Below are 27,159 nucleotides of genomic sequence, written 5' to 3'. Positions count from 1 at the left end.
TAAATTCAATTAAAAAGTGACTCTGGTCAGCGGACCGGACATACAACTCATCTGCTCCTTGGCAACCAATGTATTTTTTAAAGATTTCTATAGTTTTTTGTGTTTGATAATCCAAAAACACATGGATCCATCAATTTATGGCATTTTAAAGCCATAAATTAGTGGTTAGTTTGTTTATTTGAAAGTCTTTGAGGTAAGCCCGAGGGACACAAAGTAGCCTACACCGAATTCAGAGCCGTTAGGGTTGATATTGGCCATTAGCCTGCTAGCAAGTGAGTGAAAGAAAGGGTTAATCAGTAGCTGCACACTGGCCTTAGCCGAGTTAGCTGGCCCAAAAACTACAGCCGTTATATTCAGTCTGTTTCTTTTGTCAGATAACAGTAGGTACCAGTATGACATGGTAAAATTGCAGCCCATTAAAACTAAATGTCAACAAGTAGCCTAGTGACCATGGAAGCCATTCCCAAGCCGCGGTGCTGCTAAAATCACCGTGACATAATCTGATAAAATCACTAAAGACAAAGACTGTGATTGTAAGTAGCCTACTTGTAAAATGATAAGTGACAATATCTTTCTTTTTTGTGTCTCCAACAGTACAGTTTCCATTTGGGTAATGGGGAGCTTATAGGCTACTACAATTATGAGACTACCTGAGTATGTGCTGGTAAGTACTTCACAGTTCACTGCCTCAACAATGCACATTCAAACAATGGAGGAGAAGTAATCAACATGAACTTTACTTTAGTATCACTCATGCATTTCAGATTATTTATCTCTGACCTTTTTATCTCTGACATGTTTGACCTCTGCATGAACCTGTTTTATCTGATTCTAGTTTTGTCTTGTTTGATCTCCTTTTGCTTAACAGGTAATTATCTACTTGCTGAATTATGTTCTCACACTCACACATAATGATACTTTCTTGCATTGCTTAAAAAAATATTGCCCTTAACTACCATCTGGTGGCAGCAAACTCAAACTACACCTACCTCAGAAAATGCATGTTCATCAGTATCTTTGGACAGTAGATTTGGATTTAACTTTTCAAACATCAGTTTTCACCTTTTAAAGGGATAGTTCACCCAAAATTGAAATTTCACTCATTATCTACTCACCCTCATGTCGACAACAGTAAAATATGTTGTCCAGTTGTTTTTTTTATCCCCCCATTTCCTCAGAAATGGCATTTTCTAGTTTCTCATTTTCTCGATTAAATGAAGCTCCTCTTCCCAGTTCGTCCAAATTTGACGAACGGGAAGAGGAGCTTCGAGAAGCTTCCGCTACAAAACAAGCTTGAAATATAGACTTATTTAATTTTTTTCGGGACAATTTCGTATTTCGGGGCTTCAATACAAGACGGACATTACATACGAGCAGGATGGAGGTATTTGGATGTTTTTTGGTGTGTCTTTTTGTTACGAAGACAGTTGGTATCCATTTGCAACCGTTATATGGACATGCACTGCTACACCGAGACCCCCTGTGACTCAGAGAAGCCACGGAGGACTCTGAAACTCCAAAGAAATTTCTCAGACCAGGTCAAAACTACGTTTTTTTGTCACCTTTCACTGACTTTCACCTTTAAACTGTATTTGATTTGAAGGTAAAGCACACACCCCACCCTGTTCTCCTCCTCCTCCTCCTCCTCCTCCTCCTTACCAGCCTGCACAGCCTCAGCTCCTCATGAATAATCAGGACTTTCTAACATCCTCCCCTTCCAGCAGGCGGTGGGGTTTTTTAGTCAGGGGGGAGACTGACAGGTGGACCGTCCGCGAGCCCCGTCTCTAATCAGGGAAAAAGGGACTTTTTTTTTAGCGTCTTCCTCGGCCCTGGGAAGACCGACCATGGCTCTGTCCGGGATCTGTCGGGACTCTTTGCTGGTGCTTTTACTGCAGATCGTGCTGATTTGCTCTGCTCAGGTGAGACACGACACGGCTGCTCTTTCTTTTCTCTCCTTAAGGCTGTACTGTACTTTGTGGTGTTTTCTTTTTTATTTAGATGCATGGAGAAGTTGATTTGATTGAATGTCTGATGCTTGAAATGAGCTCAACTCTTTCCCTAAATCTCAATGGCTCTTATATCTTGGTACTTACAGCTTATTAAATGTTTAGTAATGAGTAGATTTTCCATTTTTGCTCTATATTATCCACCCAGAAACAGACAGAATGTAACAGATAAATTTACACAAACGTGAACATTTTTAAACTCAAATGCGCTTAAAGCAAGGCAAGGCATCTTTATTTATATAGCGCATTTCATACCAAGGCAACTCAATGTGCTTTACATAAAGACAAAACGTTAAAAAAAGAAGCATAAAGCATTCTTTAGATTTTCCTTTACCTAAGCTTATTTGTATGGATTTTATAATCAATCAATAAGATGCATGTGACTGTTTTAAAGGGTTTTTTTTTCCGCCTACAAAATATATGAATAAATGCTCTCATGTTCTACTTTTTGTGATGTTTATCTACAATCTCAGCTCAGCTCTGCGTGCACACCTGGCACCAATAAGGTCCAGACAGCAGCAGTAATCTGAACACATGCAGTTACTTAGCTGGTATAATAATGGGACTATAATGGGAAACCAGGTTCAGTTTCACGACCTTTCCCCTCACATCACCCAAACAATGAGACTCTGTGTGAGCTGCCCTTCACACCACCACCACCACTAGCAGCAGAAGTCACAGCAGCACTGGATGATATTTAGAGATTCATTTCAGCTGAAAAAAAAAAAAAAAGAAGAAGCAAAAACTGATTTTTGTGTGTTTGTTCAACAGAGGGGCCCAGTCGGTCCCAGAGGCCCCCCGGGGCCGCCAGGAGTAGCCGGTGTGCCCGGAGTGGACGGCATCGATGTAAGTGTTCATATGTGGGTCATAACGGTGATTTAGTTGGTTTCTAGGTGAATCTGTGAAGTGAAGCAGGATTTAATAATAAAAAGTTAAAACCAGTGATGTAACTTTTCTTGTATTTTTGTACTTTCTTTTATTTTTTACTATTTATATTGTATGGTGTGATGTGATATGGACCTGTGTCTGAAGTAAAGCTTGTATATGTTTTAGTTCTTGTATAAACAGAAACACCAACGGACTGTGCCATTTTCATATGTTCATCTTTTACAGACAATTACTTGGTTTTAGCATTTGGACAAAACACAACACAATCTAAACATGCTTAATCCAGAAATACTGGAATAAAACTATAAAAACTCATAATGTGTAAGACTTTATTCACATTTTTTGAATCTATTTATACATTTATTTATTCAACTCTTCAAACAGAACGACTAAAATGTCACACAAACATCTCAAATCTCAAGCAGAGAGAAGAACAATCGTGTATAATCTGCGCCTCTTTCACAATTCATTCATTTACAAAGTAAATCATTCTCAAATCTCTTCATCTTGGTTCTTCTTGTGTTGTCTGTCAGGGCGACAGAGGAGTAGACTCCACGGTGAACGGCGGACCGGTGAGTCAACTCTCCATTTCTTCCACTACTACATCAGAGAATTCATTGGTTAAAATCGACAGACAGAGTCTAATGAGAGTTTCTGTTTGCAGGGTGCCGATGGCGACAACGGCAAAGACGGAGTTGCTGGTGCTGCGGGGCTTCCAGGCGCAGATGTGAGTGAATGAAACCACTTTAACACTGCAAAAACCAAGAATATTTGTCTTATTTCTTGTCAAAATGTCTCATTTCTAGTCAAAACTAATCTCTTTCCACTTAAAATAAGACTCATCACCTAAAAATTAACTTGTTTTTAGATCATTTTCACTTGTTTCAAACCAATTTTCAATTGAAATAAGTAGAAAAATCTGCCAGTGAAAGCAGCAAGTTTTTTGTGCTTGTAATAAGAAAGAAAAACTTGCTCCACTGTCAGATTTTTCTACTTATTTAAAGTGGTTTCAAATTTGCTTGAAAAAATGTAAAAGTGTCTAAAAACAAGCTACTTTTTAAAATGTGATTAGTCTTATTTTAAGTAGAATTAGATTCATTTAGACTAGAAATGACATTTTGACTAGAAATAAGACAAATATTCTTGGTAAGATGTTGAATTTTTGCAGTGATGTGGATGTAGGTGAGAGTGACTTCAGGTGTTCGTCTCGATGTATCAGAGAGAAAGCGCAGCAGCTTCTTTAATCTTTAATCCAGTGGATGAAAGTCCGTCTGGTTAAACTCCGAAGACAGGATATATTCGATCTGTTTGTCTTGGCCTCCACTGGAGAAAAAGTGTAAAAAAAAGAAAACATTCCTTGTATAAATCAATCGTAGTATTTAAGGGAGTGTCTCAAGTAGCTTCCTGACAGAAACAGGGGTCTTTTTGTGAGGGGATCAGAGCAGAGCAGAGCAGGGCCGCATCGGGGGATCGGCCTCGCAGAATGGACTCAGTGTGTGTTTGCTGCAGGGAACAAGTTTTCTACCTTTCTACCAGTCTGACACACAAGGTTTAATGTCTGGCTTTAAAAAGTGGAGTTGAGTGAGTCTCTTCTCTCACTTAGTTTCGCCTTTAACCAACAAGCAGACAGCGGTTTGAGGGGTTATTTATGGAGGGGAGGGGAAGGGGGGGGCAGGTAAAGGGGAGGAGCTAAGGTCACACTGTCCCTCTGAAGGTGTGAGGATAGAGGCACTAAATCAATCAGTCAATCAATCATTCATTGAATCAAATTTTATCTATATAGTGCCTTCCAAATGAATCAAATATAAGTCAAAGTGCTTTACAGTTTATTGGAAAACAAAAACAACATGAGAAGCTAAATCAAAAAAGAGGACTTTGACACTGATGCATACAGTACCATGAAATATGAGTTGTTAAAATAATAAAAGATCAAGAATAAAAAAAGAACAATCAGTAAAATAACAATAAAAAAGAATAAAAACATAAAAAAGCAACAGTAATGAATGAAAGAAACAAGATCAAGAATACAGTAGAATATATTATATAATACAACAAATACAGATAAAAGTAGCTTAGTAAAAAGAGTAACTATTAACCATAGAATTTAGATAAATAAAACACTAAAAGATTTTCAGTCTAAAAAGAAAACCTGTGATCTGGGACAAGAGCTCAGATATTAACACGTGTTTTAGTTAGCAAGTTAGCAAGATTGATGCATTGTTGAACCAAACTCAAAATGTAAACGGTCAAATTATAAATCAAGTGTTTTGTTTGAAAGTTTATTTTATCATTGATTTTTTTTTTTTTTTTTTGCTAACCTCAGATTTGTCCCTGAAAATGGCCCAAAACAAAACTACCAATCAATCACACTTCATTCTGTGCAGACTCATTAAATGGAGTATTACTGTACATGGAAATCTCTGCTTCATGATGTTGTTGTGATGTTGTGTTTCCACTTCAACGTGTCGTGTGGTGTCGTCTCTGCAGGGACCAGTCGGACCTCCTGGGGACCCGGGCCCAGTCGGCTCCGTGGGGTCAAAGGTGAGTTCAGCATCCGTCTCATCCAACTCATGTTATACTCGATTCAAACTGTTTCCTGAGGCTGAATGAATCTTTGTCGAGTATCGAGTATTTCTGCCTCACAGATTTATATTCAGCAGCAGCAGCAGCAGCAGATACAACAAATCTTTTTGATTTGATTTGATTTGTCATACATCTGTAGTTCCATACAATTCAAAAGATTAAAAACATATTGCTTTAATATGAAATAAGGCCATGATTATAAATAAAAAGTGTAAAATTAGCTGTCCAGTTCTTTATAACTGTCCAAGAGTGTATGTTTGTACTTACTTTTAAATTGTTTTAAGTTATTGCACATTTTTATATCCTCATCTAGTCTATTCCACATTTTAACACCACAAAAATAGATGCTAAAACTTTTCAGGGTAGAATGGATGGTAGATTGTTTAAAGTTACAGTTCCCTCTTAAATCATATAATATGCTTTCTCTGACCATAAACATTTTTTGGATGTTTATTGGTAGCAACCTATTCCAGGCTTTAAACAAAATCTGACCTGTTTTGAATTTGACTATAGGTCCTCAAATCTTAAAATACCCGATTTTAAAAACAACAGATTTGTATGAGCAAGGTACCCAGCATGATGAACCAAATCTTTTGTAAAGTGCTTTTATATGTGTTTCCCCATACCTCAACACAGTAGGATAAGTACGGATCGATGAGTGCATAGTGCAGCATTTGAAGTGACTTCTGACGTCTTCTTGTTTTCAGGGGGATCCTGGTGCAGCTGGGCCTGCTGGAGAGCCTGTAAGTGTTTTAATAATTCATCCTGTGGAAGTTTGACTGTCACTGTGTCACTGCACGTAATTGTTTATATAGGAAACAGTAGGCTACATTTGTGTGGAAAGTTAAACTACTGTACCTTTATTTGACTCTTTCATCCACATTACACTGCAAAAACTCAAAATCTTACCAAGAATATTTGTCTTATTTCTAGTCAAAATGTCATTTCTAGTCAAAACAAATCTCATTCTACTTAAAATAAGACTTATCACATAAAAAAAGTAGCTTGTTTTCAGACACTTTTTTACTTTTTTCAAGCATATTTTCACTTGAAATAAGTAGAAAAATCTGACAGTGGAGCAAGTTTTTCTTTCTTATTACAAGCACAAAAAACTTGCTTTCACTGGCAGATTTTTCTACTTACAGTATTTCAATTGAAAATTAGTTTGAAACAAGTAAAAAATATCTAAAAACAAGTTCATTTTTAGGTGATGAGTCTTATTTTAAGTGGAAAGAGATTAGTTTTGACTAAAATTTAGACATTTTGACAAGAAATAAGACAAATATTCTTGGAAAGACTTTGAGTTTTTGCAGTGTGACCTGAATTAGCTCTGTGCTTATGCACCAGAAGAAGAGACTTGATTTAGGTTTTCTTTATTAATCTGCACTGATTTCTGTCACTGTTAATCCATTACATACTTTGTCTCTCACAGGGCGTGGGACCTGACGGGCTTGATGTGAGTACATTCAGTGTTGTAATCAATACCCCAGATATTGTATGATCAGATTTCAGCTTTGAGCCAATCGACTGACTTTAAACTTGAACGTTACCTCCATAACTTATCTATTTATGTATTTATTTACTCATACAAATAATCATATTTACAATTTGCATGGTCTATATTTCTATTTCTCATATGTATTGTCATATAACAACATGTTTTTCTTCTATTCTTATCATTTTGTATATTTGTACATGTTTATATTTTTATTTTGGAGCAACTGTAATATAATATTATTAATTTGTCCTGGGGATCAATGATTCTGATGCAGCTTGTGGGTTAGATGGGAAGATGAGTGATTATTGGTTACTGTATCTGGCACTTCACCCCACTACACTGTAGGTAAACTTGAATCTCCAACCATACGGAAACAAGAAATATTCTCCCAAATCACTTGCTGTCATTTTTAACTGTAAAACGTATCATTATTTCTTAAAAATAAAAAAGAAATTGAGATTCTTTGGTGATATAAATCCTGTTTAATCAGTTATTGACTGGCAAATATCAACAAAAGAGTCAATACGATGTCGGATTTATATCTAAGTTAAAACTACACAACAGGTTCAGTTGAAGGTTTTGCAGAAAAACTCCTAAACACAGCAGTGCAACAGTTTGATAAATACAAATACAGATAAAAAACACATTTTACTGAAGGTTTATCAACATATTTATTAATCATCCTCATTATGTTGAACTATGGTCTGGTTTCATGGACCACTTCCTGTTTGATGATGTCATAGTGCACTGGCCACACCCCCAGTTCACTACAACATCGATCAGCAGCAGCAATAACCTTCATGTTTTTTTTACTTCCACCTATTACCACAATGTGTAAACTACTTTATCACATTAACTGAATGTCAGTGCAGTAATTCAATGGGAACTTTATTGCAACCGGCCGTTAAGTCAAAGTTCCTGTTTTATTTGCCAACAGGGTATTCCCGGCACCGACGGGCTGCCAGGTGAACTGGGCAAAGTCGGACCACCTGTGAGTTTACTACATCCTTTCATTTTAGACCATTTCTTTAAAAAATTCAGTATTTTGATTAACAGAAACACATTGATGCTGTTGTTGCTGCTACATTATGTTTTAAGGTCCTGTAATTCACCTCTTACAGGGAGCGAGGGGCAAAAGAGGTCAAGTTGGTTCTCCTGGTCCTGCTGGGCCTCGGGTAAATATCACACACTGACCGTGAGACCAAAGAGGAAATATTTTATTTTATTTTATCACTGGGTAATAATTTCTTGTGATCTGTAATATATATTTTAATTTCTCTGTAGGGACCTCCTGCTGTGTACCAAGGGGAGGACCTGGTGAGTTTGATCCTAAATAAATCCGTTTAATTATGACATGTTAGTTGTTATAAATTCCATGTTCATGCTGACAATTTAAGGTTTTGGGGTTATTTATTTATTTTTAATTCATTTCAAGATTGGTGAAGTCAAACTTTAAAGAATTTATTGGGACGAATGTACTTTTATTTTTACTTTTATACCTGGGCTCTGACCTGTTTGGCTCTAAACCCTGATGAAGGCTCATTTGAGCTGAAACACCTTGGGGTTTGTTTTTTAATCTTTTCTATTTGTACCTAGCCATGTTAAAGGGATAGTTCAACATTTTGGCAAATTGGCCCATTGCCATAATAATCCCTATAGTCATAGCAATAGGTTCGTTACCTTTAATTGTCGGTGCAAGCTGTTTTTAGAACGGCGGAGCAGAGCCGCGAGCTGCTCAGAGCTACGCTACGGAGGCTCATTATGGGATTTCTTCTTGGTTTCCCTCATCAAACTCATCAAATACACAATCCAACAACTCCACAACGCTCTGGTGGACAAGTTGTGACCTGCACATTCACCACGCTATGAGATAATAACACAACGGTACCAGACAGAGTTGTTTTAGAGGGAAATTCATGCAAAATCGCTGATGCATGTTGCGTTCAGGGACAGTTTTTCATCAAGCAGTCTCTGTATTTCCCTCTAAAACAACTCTGTCTGGTAACGTTGTGTTATTATCTCATAGCGTGGTGAATGTGCAGGTCACAACTTGTCCACCAGAGCGTTGTGGAGTTGTTGGATTGTGTATTTGATGAGTTTGATGAGGGAAACCAAGAAATCCCATAATGAGCCTCCGTAGCGTAGCTCTGAGCAGCTCACGGCTCTGCTCCGCCGTTCTAGAAACAGCTTACACCGACAATTAAAGGTAACGAACCTACTGATATGACTATAGGGATTATGGCAATGGGCCAATTTGCCAAAATGTTGAACTATCCCTTTGATGAAATAAATGAATTTTAATTGTCTGTCGAAACAGAGCTGCCTATAGGTTGTTTTTTTTTTTCTTTTTTTTCAGTAGACGGCCTATTTTTATTTCCACTTCATCGTTAACAGGAACTTGACTGGTTTTGATTTCTTTTTAAGTCTGTCTCACCAAAATGAAACCCACATTGTGAAATGACAGAAAAGACAGAATCTAAAATAACCAGCAGGAACTAACAGTGGTGCTACAAATACACAGAGATCTGTTTCATTTCCTGTTCTCTCCCTCGCTGGGTCAGTGGGTCACTGTGAGTGGAGCCCCCTAGTGGTGGCGCTCTTCCATGACCTCAAATAGGCTGTTGTGTCTTTCAGTGTCCCAACGCCTGTCCCGCTAGTCTGACCGGATATTCTGGTCTCCCCGGCATGAAAGTAAGTTCATTTCTTTTTTTTTCAATTCTTTTTTTATTGTGATTTTCATGGTTCAAAAACACATTTACATATCACTTCACCAATCTCATCCATTCATCTGTAAATTATCTGAATAGCTCAGTAATACATCCACGATTCCATTGACAATACAGATATGGATGATTGGTCCTCTCTCAATCACACAAAAGATGAAAATAATAAAATATTACAGATATATAATATAATATTATATTAACGTAACTCCTTAGTAAAGTAAGTTCATTTCTAAAGCCTCTTGCAGTGAATGTAATATTTTATTTTTTGCTGACTGCTCTTTATTCTTAACCCTAGAACACTAACGTTAAAAATAGTAACATCATCACTAACGCCGGGTATTTTTTTACCCGATATAATATACCCATAAAAATATATTTCTCATCAAAGTAATATCAAAGTAAATTGAAGTACACTTCCTTTATTTTCCACTATACAATGTTTCACAAAATGAAAAAAAAGGTATCATGGACGACCCTATAAAAAAAAAAGTCCAAAATTTGTGATTTTTTTTGTTTTTTTTTAATAAAAACTTCCGGTAACACTTTACTTGAATAGGTATTCATAAGATTGACATAACACTGTCATAACCGGGTATTTTTTTTACCCGATACGCCGGGTATTTTTTTACCCGATATAATATACTCATAAAAAATATATTTCTCATCAAAGTGTATTAAAATACAACAATACATGGCAAATTGAAGTACACTTCCTTTATTTTCCACTATACAATGTTTCACAAAATGAAAAAAAGGTATCATGGACGACCCTATAAAAAAATGTCCAAAATTTGTCACAGCTGTCATAAACATCAATGAATACTTATGACAGCTGTCGTTACGTGTCATTCGGTAAGTTATGTCACTTTTGATGCAAAGTTGACATTGTTTGAAATGTTTTTGTTCTGACAACTTGACATAAAGACAATTTAAACTGTCATAGCAGACCTAATTGCCAAACTTTAAAAATTATGTCAAGTTCTCATAACAAGGAACATCTCAAACAATGTCAACTTTGCATCAAAAGTGACATAACTTACCGAATGACACTTAATGACACACTGCAAAAACTCAAGATCTTACCAAGAATATTTGTCTTATTTCTAGTCAAAATGTCATTTCTAGTCAAAACAAATCTAATTCTACTTAAAATAAGACTCATCACATTAAAAGTAGCTTATTTTTAGACACTTTTTTACTTCTTTCAAGCAGATTTTCACTTGAAATAAGTAGAAAAATCTGATAGTGGATCAAGTTTTTCTTTCTTATTACAAGCACAAAAATCTTGCTTTCACTGGCAGATTTTTCTACTTATTTCAAGTGAAAATTAGTTTGAAACAAATGAAAATGATCTAAAAACAAGTTAATTTTTAGGTGATGAGTCTTATTTTAAGTGGAAAGAGATTAGTTTTGACTAGAAATGAGACATTTTGACAAGAAATAAGACAAATATTCTTGGAAAGATTTTGAGTTTTTGCAGTGCAGCTGTCATAAGTATTCATTGATGTTTATGACAGCTGTTACAGTATGTCAATCTTATGAATACCTATTCAAGTAAAGTGTTACCAAATATTTTATTTGCTGACTGCTATTTATTCTTAATTATTTTTAACATTTTTATTCTCCCCATAGGGACACAAGGGGGTGAAGGGTGAATCAGGGGAGCCCGGACGACAAGGACACAAGGTAACATCATCATCACGTTAAAATACCTCGTTTCTGTAACAGATAAAACAACAAATTGCCAGATATCCTATCCTTGACATTAACGGGTCACGTTTCACTTTCACAGGGAGAGGAGGGGGAACAAGGACTTCTGGGAGACGTCGGAGCTCAAGGACTACCAGTAAAATATCTCACCGTACTCTGATGTACTCTGAACGTTTTCCTCTGTCTCGGTCAAACATATTAACATGGGACATTTCCCGTCTCTTCTCCTCCGTCCGCTGAGTAATTCTAGGGCCCAGGTGGACAAAGAGGCCTCCCAGGGATATTGGGCTCCAAAGGGGACAGGGTAAGAGGTCACAAGGTCACACTGTGCACACCACATCCAGTTTAATGGATTAGATTTAATAAAACAATATAAAACAACATTATTACGTTATGTTCAACCAATGGAGTCAGTTGAAGTTTATAGACCGAATCTCCTTGTTGTTTACATTCTACTTCCGGGTAGAAAACCAGCACGTAATTTGAATGAGATCAATAGTAACGAACGAGAGTTTAGCTATATATCATATTTTTCACGCCCTATCACCGTTTAGACAAATCTGAAATGATTGAAGAAACATTACTATTTCTGTGTGTGTGTTTTGTGTTGCTATGTGTTGTATTTATTCAGTTTTGGGGGAATCACAGTGTCTAGAAAGCATCAGTGGCTGCAGCTGACAGGGACAGCTGACGGCAGCTAAGCTAATGGCGGTAGCTAAGCTAACGGCGGTAGCTAAGCTAACAGCAGGACGTCAGCTGTTAAAACCCTCCCGTTGTGGGACACGACATGAAACTACTCCAGTTAGCTCAGTCATGTTGTAACTCAGATATCCGCTGGAGAAAATATTTTTTCATGGACCGTTTATTGAGTCACTGAGTTATTAAAGTTAAACAGGTAGCTAACCGTTAGCCCGGCTAATCTATGATAACCATGACTAATTACAAAAATGTGCACACAGAAATAGTAACGTTTGTCCAATCATTGGTTTTATAAACTTTACAAACATCAGATTAGTCTAAACGGTGATATAGTAACATGAAAAATTAGATATATATAGCGAAACTCTCGTCCGTCACTATTGTTCTCATGCTGGTTTTCTACCCGGAAGTAGTTGGAAACAACAATGCGATTCGTCCTATACAATCTTAACATATACTAGATGTATATTCATCTATATATAACATGACACAGGATGTCTCAAACTTCCAACTAAGAAATTTCAAAAATAAAAGCGTAAGAAGAGTGAAAATCATGCACATTTTTAGCTTTGCCATTTACTAAATGAACTTGTTGTCTGTATTTATGTACATGGACTCGAATTCAAATCGTCTTAAATGAACAACTCTCCATCTCCTCAAACAGGGACCTCGAGGGAAGTCAGGTGATGTGGGTCCTCGGGGAATCCAAGGAGGCCCAGTGAGTGTTCATTTTATTTATTTCACCACCTCCTTTCCTTGTTATTTAAATGTAATAGAGATTAAACTAATAATCACATTTTCTTTTAGGGTGATCCAGGCCAGAGAGGAGCCATCGGTGAGACCGGGCCAGGTGGAGTGTCGGTAAGATCACGAACAACAACAACTTGGATTTTTGTCTCAGTGTTTTTAATCCTGTTTATACCGGGAAATAATAATTAATTACAGCATTAATTACAGCAATAATTACAACATTAGTTCGACCTGTCATTAGATTTTAGAGTGACTTAGATCCTAAATCAAAAGTCCCTCCTCAGACTCACGAGAACATTTTGGATGCGCCTGAATAATCACATATTAGTTTAACTTATGAAACACATTTTCTGCAACTCTTATCATTATTTACTCTGTCTCTTAAGGCTGATTCAAACGCAATTTTAATCAATTAATGAAGATATAATATATCTGTTGCTTGTTGCTGTGCATTTGTGTTTAATACTTTTGTTTTTAACAGATTATTAATTGAACTTTTTGCTAATAAAATCCACTTGTTTGTTTCTTTTCAGGGAGAACGAGGTCCACAAGGAATCAGAGGAGTACCGGGACCAAAAGGAGAGCCTGTGAGCAGAGATTCATCTTATTAAAGCCAGAATGAATGAATGAATGAATCAATCAATCAATCAATCAATCAATCTATCAATCTATCAGTCCATTAAACATTGAACCAACCTTCCACTCACTGTCATATATATATTCTCTACTTGACCAGACATCCTTGGTGTAATATAGCCTCTAGGGGTGGGAGAAAAAATCAATTCACATAAATATCGTGATATCTTTTTTGACGATTTTTAAATCGATTTTTTTGTTGTTGAAAAAATCGATTTCTTTTTTTTTTTAAACAATTTTTTTTTGAATTTTTTTATTTTTTTTAAATATTGTGCAATGTGCATTTGTTCGCCTTTTTTACATACAGAGAGTCCAGGTTTTGAAAAGGGCTTAAGTTCACTTTATAATGGAGTATGTTAATTTATAGGCTCCTACAGTATTTGTGTGCAGATAAATGTTAAAAATGCTAAAGACTAAAAATCGAGAGAATCGGCAATATCGTAGAATCGCAATTTAAATCGAATCGCCATCCCAAAAATCGTAGAAGAATCAAATCGAGAGAAAAGCATACTGTATCGTCCCAGCCCTAATAGCCTCACACTCTTTAATCTCCCTTAACTTATGTTTTTTTATAGTCTATATTAAACACTGTTGATTTTAAAGAACACAGGCCTATTTAAGTTAAATGTATGTACAGTATGTAACAAGCTTTGTAATCGACAGGGTTTACCTGGTCCAGATGGTCGAGAGGGAATTCCTGGGCTGCCAGCATCTAAGGTGAATTGTTTTTTTAATATTCTACACAAGTTATCTTTTCACGATATTATTTGGTGATGAAGAAATTTGGCGAAAGAGTGGTTTTAGTTTTATCTAGTGGTTTAATTGTTTCTGTTCTTCTGTTGTCTTTAGGGTCTTCCAGGGAAAAGTGGGGCTCCAGGTGATGCCGGCCCACAAGGACTTCCTGTAAGTGACCTCCGACCTTCCCGATGCATCATCAACTTTTTCAGATTTGTTGTAGTTTTGAGCTCAGATGCTGATGTTTGTATGTTTCATCTAGGGTTTACCAGGCTCTTACGGCCAAAAAGGACACGGTGGTTCAATGGTACGACCCAGAACTCATCTATACATTGAATAAAACTATAAGAATATAGTTTTCTAAATGCACTCACATTGTTTCTCTCGCTTTGTGTCACCAGGGTGTAACAGGTGACCCGGGAGTTGTGGGCCCGATGGGGTCGTCAGGGAAACAAGTAAGTCTGAAGCAAGTTTAAGCTTGTTCCATCATGTTACAATAAGCAGTGGTGGACAGTAACGGAGTGAATTTACTTGAGTACTGTATACTTAAGTAGCCTACATATCCAGAGGATTTGTACTTTACTTGAGTATTAGATTTCTTTGGTACTTATTACTCTTACTTGAATACATTTCCAAGACAAATATTTTTACTTTTACTCGAGTTCATTTCTAGGAAGGCTGAAAAGTACTCGTTACTTTCAGGTCTGCTCTTTTTTTTTCTAAAATCCTATTGGACACAAGCTGTGTTTGTCAAAGAAGGAAACCCTAACCCCTAAAAGCAGCACATCAGTGCAGCTGCTTTCAAAGAGTTCATTCTCAGAAACAAGAGTTAAAAGGTCCTTAAATTCATTTAGAAGAAATTATAGTAATTCATTGATGTGAAAAATAAGAAATTCACTCTTACTTCTACTTAAAGTAAATTTAAAAGTATGTACTGTTGGATACTTAAATACCTTTAAAAGCAAGTACTTTTTTTACTCTTACTCAAGTAACATGTCAACTGAGCTACTTTTACTTGTAACAGAGTAAATTTTGACCAGTATTTCTACTCTTACTCAAGTACTGGGGTCAAGTACTGAGTCTGTCCATCTCTGACAATAAGTAAGAGTCTCGCAGTGGGTAAACTTTGAAATACCTGCTAAAAGCCAATTAAGTCTTAGGGGTATAATTGGTTTTTAGTAGGTGTTGGGAAATTTCCACAACTCATATGTGTTTTGACGTCTTGTCTCCTTCCAGGGCGAGCGAGGCGAGCAGGGGGAAGTCGGACCTGTCGGACCCCGCGGAGGACCAGTGAGTGTCTGAAACCGGCTGCATTTACATTTCACTTGAAACTCAGTGTTTCCCCTAGAAACAGGAAGTAGTGGATATTCTTAGTACCAACCTCCCTCCTGTTCCTCCTGCTCAGACTGACTATGTCACAACCAGCTCACTCCAGCTCCAAACATTAGATTTATAAACCAATGAAAAGACACAGTATGATATTTGGGACTACTCTCTGCCAATGTTTACGCAAGTTACAATATGTAAACTGCAAAGTCTGAGTTTATGGAAGCTACTACATGCAGAGCTGATTGTATAATTATATAAAATGTATAATTGCAAGTAACTGTATCCTTAGTTTCCCAAATTGAGAGTAAAACTGACGTAAAGTTGAGCCTGAGACACAACGAACCGATTCTTCAACAGTACTGTTTCATCTCTCAGGCCGATAGTTGATAATACTGAACATCAGAACATTTCCTACCTATTTTCTTTTCTTTTCTTTCGTTTTGTAGTTTTGCATACTGTACAATGAACCTTGGGATGTGACAAATAAAACAAAACAAACTGAAACCTAAAATGCCATGCGATGCCATGCAATGCCATGCAATGCCATGCAATGCCATGCAATGCCATGCAATGCCATGCAATGCGATGCGATGCGATGTGATACGATACGATACGATACGATGCAATACGATACGATACAAAATTATCATGTAATGCAATATTGGGCTCCATTGTGCTGTGTTCAGATAATAAGAGGCAGCTTTAGATCAAAAATACATCTCTCCATTAGACTTATTCGTGTTTTCTGTCCAGGTTTTAACCGTTTCTTTCTTTGTCTCAGGGTGAACGGGGAGTACGAGGAAATGACGGGCCTTCAGGATCACCGGGAGCCAGGGTAAGACTTGAGAGAGGGCGTCTAGTAATATCTCATCCTGCAGAGACAACAAACTAGGACTGACAGAGAGTCTGGAAGTTTCATAGCGTCTCCAGACTACACTCGTTTTTGCTGCATTAAGTTACTGTGGGGAAAAGATGAACCTCCAACGAAGAAACAGAAATGACACTTGAGTGTAATTTGTAGTAATTACTTTGATCTGCACATAATAAGGTCAATGTCAGACCAGGACTGGAAATTATATGTTAATACTCACTCAAAGTGGCTTGTCAGTATAAGCTGCAGGAGATACAGTAGTTCTCTCTGTTACAAACAGGCAGGATATCTGTGTGTAACTGTATTATCAGAAGAAAACCTTCATTTTAGATTTATTTTCTCAGCAGTTCAAAGGTTTGACCTTAATCTGCTCCACAGAAAAGAAAGTCCAAAGAGGTTTTCAGAAGGTGTGTGCCCCCATAACGAAACCCTGTGGTACTCCAAGCATTCAACACTCAAGCCAATCAAGAGTAGACATCAAGAAAGGACAAAACCTCCTTAATAAAGGAGTCTACACTGCAAAAACTCAAAATCTTTCCAAGAATATTTGTCTTATTTCTTGTCAAAATGTCTCATTTCTAGTCAAAACTAAACTCTTTCCACTTTAAATAAGACTCATCACCTAAAAATGAACTTGTTTTTAGATCATTTTCACTTGTTTCAAACTAATTTTCACTTGAAATAAGTAGAAAAATCTGCCAGTGAAAGCAAGTTTTTTGTGCTTGTAATAAAAACTTGCTCCACTATCAGATTTTTCTACTTATTTCAAGTGAAAATCTGCTTGAAAGAAGTAAAAAGTGTCTAAAAACAAGCTACTTTTAATGTGATGAGTCTTATTTTAAGTACAATCAGGTTGTTTTGAATAGAAATAAGACAAATATTCTTGGTAAGATTTTGAGTTTTTGCAGTGTAGACAGGCTTGTCCAATTACCATAAATTCTTTAAGGCAAATGAGAGTCCTGTCCATGAAGACATAGAAAAAAGTTCCAACTTCCTGTGACGTGGACAGAGATCAATCTTATCACAACGTGGTATCGGATTAATTGGTCTTTCCTCTATTACTTTTATAAACACGTATATAGACACACGATGATAGAGGATAACAGGTTTTTATTATCATGATCAAAATTATCATTCCTCAAATAACGTCCACTATTTGTCCCTATAAAGTCTGAGGAGTTTCTGAGATTACCCACAAAATGGTAACCAAATTATCAAGGTAGCAATTTTGTTTGATTTGTTGAAAGAACAAATTAACAACAATGCAATAATAGTATTCTTGTTGGGGGGAAAAGTCACAGAAGTAAAGGAGCCTGTGTGGACGGATTGAGAAAAGCTGAACAAAAGAATGAGATGAGATGAGGGGAAATTTAATCAGGCAGAAAATATTTAAAAAGTGTTGCAGCCTTTGGAAAAACTTGAAACATTTCCAAGACTGGATTGACAGTGTCGGGCACAGAGCCAGCTGAACCGTTCTGCTCAGCTCAGGTTTGATCTGTGCTGCTGAAAAAAACCTCGACTCTTATCAAACTAAAACATCAGTGAGCCATCGGTGTTCATAAATACTGTCACCTAGTATCCCAAACCTGTTATCGTTCAGTTCAGTTTATCACATAAAGGTTAGTTAGTTAGTTAGTTTAAGTTTATTTCGGACATGTTAAAAGAAATAAAACATAATACAGAAATGGACAGACACAACATATAAAAACTTTGCAAAGACAACATATGAACAAAAAAATAAATAAATAAAATAAAATAATTGAAAATAAAGGTAATTTGATTTTTTTTTTTTTCATATCCGAAAAGGAGTGGGAAGAAGTAAAACCTATTTACTCCCACCCCTTATTCGTAAATTATCTATCAAGTTATCTAGTCATTATAATCTATACAGTAAGTTAATTTATGAGTTATTAAAAGGTAAAAACATACAACACAGAGACATATAGTGACATAGAGACGCATCATTATAAATAACAATATAAATATAAATAGAATATGCACTAATTGTGATCATATAAGAGATAAAAAAAAAAAAAAAAGGAAATACCGTAACAACACTGAATACAAAATCCAAGATAACAGTGGGTTTTGTATTCAGTGTTGTTCACCAGGGTAAACCTTGTCTTGGGGAACCGAAGCCTCGTGTCGTGCTTTTATTAAGGAGCGGAGGGTCTTTATGAACTTCTGTCGCCACGGTTAAGTCTCTAATAATCCATCGGTGAGCGGCCAATGAATGAATGAATGGCCTCTTGTTACAGAGATCTCAAAGCCCCAGGGGTTTTTTTTTTTCTCTGCAGCTCAGGGGGGGATTCGGGGGAAAGGAAAAGAAGCCGAGAAGCCCTGAAAGAGCTCTCTGTTCCCCAGGAATGCCTGGACCGGGTCGGTGCACTGTACGCCACAATCAGTGCCCACATATGTATGCCCAGAGACCTTCAACCAGCCTCGGCACTCAGACCAAATGTTGTTATTTTTTCAGTATATGTGGTCAGGTGATGGTGGGGGAGGTGACTTCACACAGATGATCTCTGTGTGTGTGTGTATGTATTTAACAGTTTATTTTTCATGTATGTGTGTGTGTTTTAAACAGGGAAGCAAAGGTGATCCAGGCCTCCCAGGGCTTCCCGGCCCGGCTGGTTATCGTGGGCAGAAAGGAGACAGGGTAAGAGACGCAGAATAACTCCAGATAATAGAAAAAACAAATAAAAGTGAATCCAATAACACCAGAAGTAAAAAGAAAACTCCTGGTGATCGGTTCTATCACTGCAATAAAACTAAACAGAGCAAGAAACACAAGCAGTCATCCAATGGGCTCTATGCACAGCTCCACCACTTCCTGAACTTAATGCTGCTCCTTTATTTCCTGTCTTACATTATTGGACAAACTGATTAATCCAGGTATGTCTGACCATTGTGACTACTCAGACACACCTTTTTTTAAATTTAACCTTTATTTAACCAGGCAGAATCAATTATGAACAAGTTCTTATTTACAATGATGGCCTGACAAGAGGCATAAGCTTCTTGAGGGGAGGGGGGAGAATGGCTGTGAGGGAGAAAAGATAGGTTAAAAGACAATAGCAAATATGCACAACTATACAAACATTCAGCAAAAAAACAAGGCATAAAAGTTAATAACAAGGATATTCAAGCATAAAAAGAATTAATAGACAAGATTTTTACAAGGATAAAAGAGTAAATAGCCAAGGTTTATACAGACATTACAGGATTCTTTAGAGAGCCTAAAAGTTGAGAGAGAGGGTAAAGAACAGGGTTATCAGTAAGGATTATTACCTGGATTAATCAGTTTGTCCAATAACGTAAAACAGGAAACAAAGGAGCAGCATTAAATTCAGGAAGTAGTGGAGCTGTGCAAAGAGCCCATTGGGCAGTAATCCAGATTATGTGACAATAAAAGCTAAAGAATGTCAGTAATAATCCCTCATTGTTGAGGCTTTAACAATTCTTCTCTTTCATATAAAACAGACGTCACGTCAGCAACAAACAGTGTTCTCGTTATTTATCAGGATGACGGCTGGAAATACAGGAAGAGATCCAGGTTGTAACCAACCAGATAGATAGATAGATGCCAATGTAATCTCCGAAAACTCGTTTTTTTGTTATTTGACCACAGATGTGCAGTGTACAGCGGTGTGCAATAAGCTTTAAAACAGAGTCAGCTTCACATCATCAGAGCAACAGCCAAATTTCCGTCTTAGCACATTTGCTTGCACATATAACATGCGAGACTGACGCATAATGTCCTCGTCATCAGTCAGTGTGTCTGTGATCACATGACCAAGATATTTCACCTGACTACAGGTTTTTAAAACTTGACCTGACAGCTTAAAGTCAGGGAAAATCATATGTTTATCCTCATTTGTCCTGGAGATCATAATCACACTCTTTACATCATTATATTTGATGTCATGTTGTTCTCCAGACAAAGATCACACATTAAAAAGCTGCTGCTTTAGTTTAGTTAAGAGAATCATTGAGGGATTTGACCGATTGTACTTTATGATCCTTTTTTTCATGTTAGAGTCAGAATCTGGTTTTATTGGCGCGTAGGTTTTTAACAAACAAGGAAATGGTTTGGGTGCAAGACAACGAGAAGAAAAGGGTAGCTTCGATATTAATAGAAAACAGCAACAACAACAGGATTAAAGAAACAGTGCTGTGGCTGTCTTGCAAAGAAAATGTCAACAGACAAGTGTTGAGTTATTCTGTCTGATTTGTGGTGAATTTGTTGAGCAAAAATAAGAGAAGCAGCATCAGCAGCAGGTTGGGGTGGAAGAAAATGAAGAAAACATATTCCTGTTTTGCAAGAAAAAAATGATGCAAGTGACAAGAACAGACTGAGGACTTTGTCAACATCTGTTTCATCTAATAAAACAAAGTTCAGGACATAATTTGAAGTTGTTAATAGGGTAATAAATCATAAAATATCACAATATCTTTAGAAAATACTCAGGATACTGCAAAAAATGTTAAAAAATCACAATAATCTTGTATCGGGAGTCTGTGTTTTTATGAGTTACTGTTATAATTGTGTCTTGTTGTGCAAGTTGGGTCACATTTCTGAAAATATAAGGTCAAAGTTCACTTTTTGCAAATGGGGCAAAAACAAATTAAAATGAAAAATAGATTAAATTGTATTCAACTATTCAATTTATCATCTAAAATAACAATCACTGTGTTTTTGCAGGGTGCAGTCGGCCTCGACGGGCCCAAGGGAGACCAGGTATGTTTTCATCAGCTCTGATACCAGCTCCTTTTTAACATAATGTTGTAATGAATGAGTGTGTTGAGCTGCAGGACGGTATAAGAGCCAAAAATCTGTCGTGTGTTTTTACTTCAGGGATCTGCAGGTGATGAGGGAACCCCCGGAGAAAGAGGAGACCTGGTGAGTGATCAATGAGTTAACATGTTCATCAGTATATTTGTGTTTCAAAATTGAGATGAGAATAAAAGTGTTATTTATTCTTAGAGCGTTACTAGAGTCAAATCAAAATTAGCCAAATCAATTGCCATATTATACAAGGTAAAAGATATGTTGAACCAGCGTGCTTTGTATATTCTGTATTGTACAATGGTTGTCCCTTACATACTGTAACGTACTGTCTAGAAATATGGGGGAATGCATATCCTACCCATACTAAACCGATCTTTATTCTTCAAAAAAGAGCTGTAAGGATTATCACTAAAAGTCAAATTATAGAGAACCATCAAATGAATTATTTAGTAAATTAAGGGCCTTCAAATTTATGGACTTAGTGGACTATAAAATAGCATTGATAATGTACGTACAAAGCGTATAACAACTTGTTACCTTGTAAAACTGTGAACATGTTTTAAAAAAAAAAGGGAATGTAGATATGAGCTCCGAGGGAAATGTATGATTGAAAAAACAAAATCCAGGACTACAATAAAAGATCAATGTATTTCTTTTCAGTTTGGCTCTTTTCTAGTTGTACTGATGACTTCTGTTGGACTTTTAATTTAGAATGACCTGACCGAAATAAACACGTTTTCATTAATTCATTCATTCATTCATTCAGAGTTTCTGTGAACTTTATTAACATTGATGTCTCTTCTGTCTGTTCCAGGGTGAAGAAGGAGAACCAGGAGAGAAAGGATCAGTAGGTTCACCACCACGACCACATCACAACACTTAAAAACTTTTACCATGAACAGCTGCAGCTGTGTGATACAAGATTTTCATTTGTTTAATGCTGCAGTCCAACTTTGTTCTTTATCAATCAATACATCAATCAATCAGGCTTCATTTGTAGAGCACTTTTCATGCCCACGGCAGCTCAAAGTGCTTCACATGATAAAAACAAGAAACACATACATTCACAAACACATATACATTCACACAATAATTTTAGAGCATTGGATTTTAGAGACATCGAGGAAACGCTACTTTACACTCAATCATTTGCAATGGGGAAAACACCAGATAAAATGGAGTAAAATAGATAAAATGAGAAGATGAGAAAGACACTAGATAAACATTTAAACATGTAAAGCACTTTGTGCTACATTTTTTATGTATGAAAAGTTCTCTATAAATAAAGTTTATTATTATTATTATTAAAATGAAGTAAAATAGACAGGTGTAGTAGGATGGAATAGAATAAAAATGGATGAATTAAAATAGAATAAAAAAGATAATAATAATAAATATAAATAAAATAAAATAAAATAAAATAAATGAAATGTTTTATAACGATAAAAATAAAAAGCAAGGCTAAAAAGGTAGGTCTGGACTGTGTACACATTAATACTCATGTTATCTCTCATTAACAGTTTCTATCTGTCGCTCGTGTTTCTTGCAGACGGGTCCTCCAGGAGAGACGGGAAACAAAGGACCCGAGGGCGGCCGAGGGCAGCAGGGGAAAGAGGGAAAACCTGGTCAGCCGGGGCCGCGCGGCATGCAGGGCGACATGGGAGTACCGGGCCTCCCCGGAGCGCAGGGACCAGCGGTGAGGCGACGTTTCATCTCCACACTGTTCTGTTCTGTTGGATCAGAGCTTTAGATTTATTTATTCATGAGGTGTTTGTCCATATTATTATTATTATTATTATCAGGAAGGACAAATGACTCATCGCTGTCCATCATCTTTGTTTTGCACAGGGAAAATCACCGACAGATACACACATCAAACAAGTCTGCATGAGGGTAATGCAAGGTAAGTGTTGGTCATGTTCACACTCTGAGCTCTGTGCTGCATTCAGCGTTTCAGTTTCAGTTTTCATCTTCAGCGTTTCAGTTTTCAACAGAAAAGCTAAACTTACAGTGTCTGTTCATTTAGTGTTTGGAGGTTTCTGCCTTTTACCCAGGGGGCAAAATCCCAGTTTTTTTTTTTTAAATGGACACGGAGCGTTATAAAAGGTTTGACAGCAGAAATGATATCTAGGAACTTCAAGGATTAAAACCTGGGTGGACAACCCGGTCAACTAGCTGCTGGAAAGCTACAGGGGCCAAAACCCCTTTCTTGGGTAGTTTTGCTGGCGAAATGATGTAAATGCAAATATTTAGGTACTACAATGGCATAAATAGCCATACAACTATAAAATTTGGCAGAGAGTATCTTGACACATAGGGGGAGGCATGAAAAAAAGATTCTGGGGTTTGTTGTAACTCGATTTTAAGATATCACCCTCAACATCCCAAAAAAGACCAAAAGAAGTACTGTTCGCCTGACAAATTCTCATGAAAATTATTATTTTTCAGCACTTTATGGAGAATATCTATGCCTAACATGTATATAGAACATTTCCTTAATTCATAAGCTTCCATTTGAGTCCAAGATTGCCTAACTTTGTTTGATGGGACAAAGTTAAAAACGTCTAAAATGTAAATATTTAAACTACATATCTGAAATATAAAAACCTAAATCTAACCCATGTTCCTCCCGTGTCACAGAGCAGCTGGCCCAGCTGGCAGCCAGCCTGAGCCGGCCTGAGTCCGGTATCGCCGGTCTGCCCGGCCCCCCCGGCCCGCCTGGACCCCCGGGCCCCTCCGGAGAGAACGGTTTCCCCGGACACAGCGGATCACGAGGACTTCCCGGTCTGAAGGGTCCGCCCGGGTTATTGGGTCGCAAAGGACAAAGAGGTGAGATCCAGATCAGCACGAGAGAGAGAGAGAAGTGTTAAATAATCTGTGGTTTTTGTTCTGCAGATCATTTAGATATTTTCTCCTCAACATCATCAAACTGTTTCTCCACAAATCGGACAGTGAAGACGTGAAATCTGCCCTACAAAGGCAAAGTGCAGTATCTGCATTTTTTCAATTTTTCAATCAAAAGTGTGGCATATTATCTTCAATCTGGTAGAATTTGGTATACTGCTAAAATGTCCAGAGTTATTGGGCTTTTTATTTTGCTGTCCATCCAAAAAAGCACTGTGAAACCAAAAGGCAAAGTGCCGTATCTGTAGCTAATACCAAGCCAAAGTGCAGTATCTGCCATAAAACTATCAAGATTGATCACAAAATATGCCATAAAATGGTCAAAATTGGTCAGAAAGACAAAATACTGTACAAAATACATTTAATTCAGTCCACCTTTATCTAATCAATTATAGACTTGGTAGTTATTTATAATTTGATGCTTAAACCATTAGAAGAACAACAGTTTGGGGTAGTTCAGCTCTGACTTCAGGTCTCATCTGTATAAAATCTGTGTAAAACTGGTCCTTGAAAAGTAAAAAAGTCTGATTATTTAAACTTCTTTACATAACTGAGTCGTCAGTTTCTCTGTGATTTGACGTTACATCATACATCATATTACTTCCTCCTCGATGCTGCTGCTGCACTGACCCAGTTTCTCTCCCCCGTCGGGTCTCACAGCCGAGTTCATCTCCATTTTAATGAAGAACGGATGAGGTGTGAACTCTCGGGTTAAAAATAGCAACTTCAATTACTGTATGTGTCGTGTCTCTCCTCTCTGCCAGGTGACCAGGGCGACCGAGGCGACCGAGGCCCCACAGCGAGAGGACCCAAAGGAACGCCAGGTGCTCCCGGTCTCCCAGGTAAATGACTAACAACACGTCTGATTTTTAGAGCAGCGTCCTCCATGTTTGAAGAGTGGATGGTAAATAATTAGAAACTCAGAGTGAAACTGACACTGCATGCAGCACCTACAAAATAAAAACCCAACTTCTTCCATTCAGAAAACACCTCAGTTAAGGCCTTTGCACACTGAGTCTGTTTTTGTCGTCCGAAATTGCCGCACGTCAAAAAATAAATTCGACCTCATGTTGTGTCGATCATGTTTACACACCGAGTCCGAAACTTTCGTCCGTCATAAAAGTTTTCGGAACAGGTTCGATTTAATGCGTTTTTCGCATCCGTGAAAAACCTCTTGACCAATCACATCAGAGTTTTGAGGCTGGACAGAGAGAAAGAAGGGAGGGTCTGTGTGTGTGCGTGCGCCAGCCGCTGTTCACCGCTGAGTGTGTGTGTGTGTCTGTGTGTGTGCCAGCCGCTGTTCAGGATCATGGAAATTGTCCGTCTTCTGTTTAATGTGTGAGCTAATAATCAATAGGTTATCTATCAAACTGGACCACTGACATCCTAAAATAAACTGTTGAAGTGATCATGATAGTTCCGCTGCTCATTTACAAGCAGGCAGATTGGCTCCTCTCAGGATGGACACAATTCATTTCTCAACAAGTGAGAGAACCACAAAGTGCATCAATGCGTGACGATTTTGTCTCCCTCTCCGAAATTTGGAACACAAAATAAAAACGCATGCGAATAAAACGCAACCGACTCGGTGTGCAAGGAGCCTGCGCGTAACGTTTTTTGTCGGATGACGGATACGAAAAACGCATGCGAAAAAAACGGACTCAGTGTGCAAAGACCTTTAATGTGGAGCTGTGAGATGCTCTATATAGGTTTCCGGTTTTCCGATCAGTTTTGCTCAAAAGCACTTAAAGGGTAATTGGCGTTTTTTACAATCTGGACCTAATTTTTTAGCGTAAAATACTATCTTTTACTCACCCAAATAACTTTGATGTCATTACGAGCTCCAGCCGAGAGCCGCGTATATCCGTATAATGTGAGTCTACAGGGCAGCAGAATGCAGCCTCTAAATAACACATTATCTGCAGAGAAACTCCTTCATTTCACCAATATTTAGTTCTGATAGGCTAGTGCTATTCCCCTCTGAGTCCGGGGTTAGCTGTTATCAACATCCAGGGTCTGTAGGTTGACCTACTGACCTCTGACCTGGATGATGTCATCTCTGAGCGCCGCCCGGCTCATTCTGATAATAATCATTCTGCTTCGGCATTCGGGTCCATTTTTATCTCAACCAGCCGGAGCTTTAGTGAGTCCAGGTTGAGGAGAGGAAGCCTGTGGAAGCTGAACTTCATCCAGCTGCTCATTTTGTTCTGACAAGTCAGAAACACGCAGAAACAAACCGTAGCATTAGCGGTAGCAACAAGCCGCGCCGCGCGGAGCTCGGAGATGACATCATCCAGGTCAGAGGTCAGCAGGTCAACCTACAGACCCCGGATGTTGATAACAGCTAACACCGGACTCAGAGGGGAATAGCACTAGCGTACGAGTTTCTCTGCAGATAATGTGTTATTTAGAGGCTGCATTGCGCTGCCCTGTAGACTCCATTATACGGATATACGCGGCTCTTGCGACTCGTAAACACACCAAAGTTATCTTGGTGAGTAAATGATCGTGTTTTATGCTAGAAATAAGGTCCAGATTGTAAAAAAAAAAGGCAATTACCCTTTTATGGAGCTAAAACACTGTCATCAAGCAAAACTGAAATAAAAAATGTTGAAAGCTTGAAACCCCGCATGTTTGAAAGCGTACAAAAGATTTGTAGGTGTAAATAGAGTTTTGAAAGGTTGAAATAAAAATTAATTTCAATTCAATTCATTTCTAAAAACATTATTTTGTATTTGAATTTTCATTTCAGATCTCTGCAGCGGTTCTTTGTTTTTTTCTTTCACTTCTTTACAACTACAGCACTGTTTTTACAGTGTTTCAACAAAACACTTTCAGAGTTCAAAATGTGGCACTATTCTCCCACAGATAGTTGAATTTTTATTTCAACCTTTCAAAACTCTATTTACACCTACAAATCTTTTGTACACTTTCAAACATGCGGGGTTTAAAGCTTTCAACATTTCATTTCATTTCAGTTTTGCTTGATGGCAGTGTTTTAGCTCCATACCCTTTAAGCAGAGAAGACGTAA

The 27,159-nt window shown here is 37.5% G+C and overlaps 1 protein-coding gene across 2 annotated transcripts in view; it reads left to right on the top strand.

Moving 5' to 3' along the window:
* The first annotated feature begins 599 nt into the window (after positions 1–599).
* col9a1a (collagen, type IX, alpha 1a) overlaps positions 600–27,159 on the top strand; it is a 27,047-nt gene continuing 487 nt past the window's right edge. Inside the window, exons 1-32 of one of the 2 annotated variants that reach the window (XM_085786067.1) lie at positions 600–664; positions 1,722–1,919; positions 2,778–2,852; positions 3,428–3,466; positions 3,559–3,621; positions 5,382–5,435; positions 6,185–6,220; positions 6,910–6,933; positions 7,913–7,966; positions 8,097–8,150; positions 8,260–8,292; positions 9,610–9,666; positions 11,334–11,387; positions 11,494–11,547; positions 11,662–11,715; positions 12,775–12,828; positions 12,918–12,971; positions 13,394–13,447; positions 14,160–14,213; positions 14,346–14,399; positions 14,494–14,538; positions 14,633–14,686; positions 15,468–15,521; positions 16,342–16,395; positions 19,019–19,090; positions 21,137–21,172; positions 21,290–21,334; positions 22,038–22,070; positions 22,773–22,919; positions 23,072–23,126; positions 23,864–24,052; positions 24,892–24,969. In XM_085786067.1, coding sequence (XP_085642193.1) covers positions 1,845–1,919; positions 2,778–2,852; positions 3,428–3,466; positions 3,559–3,621; positions 5,382–5,435; positions 6,185–6,220; positions 6,910–6,933; positions 7,913–7,966; positions 8,097–8,150; positions 8,260–8,292; positions 9,610–9,666; positions 11,334–11,387; positions 11,494–11,547; positions 11,662–11,715; positions 12,775–12,828; positions 12,918–12,971; positions 13,394–13,447; positions 14,160–14,213; positions 14,346–14,399; positions 14,494–14,538; positions 14,633–14,686; positions 15,468–15,521; positions 16,342–16,395; positions 19,019–19,090; positions 21,137–21,172; positions 21,290–21,334; positions 22,038–22,070; positions 22,773–22,919; positions 23,072–23,126; positions 23,864–24,052; positions 24,892–24,969 — 1,858 coding nt within the window. In that variant the 5' untranslated portion in view covers positions 600–664; positions 1,722–1,844. Of the gene's footprint in view, positions 665–1,521; positions 1,920–2,777; positions 2,853–3,427; positions 3,467–3,558; positions 3,622–5,381; positions 5,436–6,184; positions 6,221–6,909; positions 6,934–7,912; positions 7,967–8,096; positions 8,151–8,259; positions 8,293–9,609; positions 9,667–11,333; positions 11,388–11,493; positions 11,548–11,661; positions 11,716–12,774; positions 12,829–12,917; positions 12,972–13,393; positions 13,448–14,159; positions 14,214–14,345; positions 14,400–14,493; positions 14,539–14,632; positions 14,687–15,467; positions 15,522–16,341; positions 16,396–19,018; positions 19,091–21,136; positions 21,173–21,289; positions 21,335–22,037; positions 22,071–22,772; positions 22,920–23,071; positions 23,127–23,863; positions 24,053–24,891; positions 24,970–27,159 lie in introns of those variants that run through there. The other variant, XM_085786058.1, reaches the window with a different exon arrangement.

This window comes from Trachurus japonicus, chromosome 1, assembly GCF_045865225.1.
Source record: "Trachurus japonicus isolate A0001 chromosome 1, Traja_1.0".
Taxonomy (NCBI): domain Eukaryota; kingdom Metazoa; phylum Chordata; class Actinopteri; order Carangiformes; family Carangidae; genus Trachurus; species Trachurus japonicus.
Note: the sequence above shows the minus strand (reverse complement) of the source record. Positions and strands in the feature narration are given on the sequence as shown.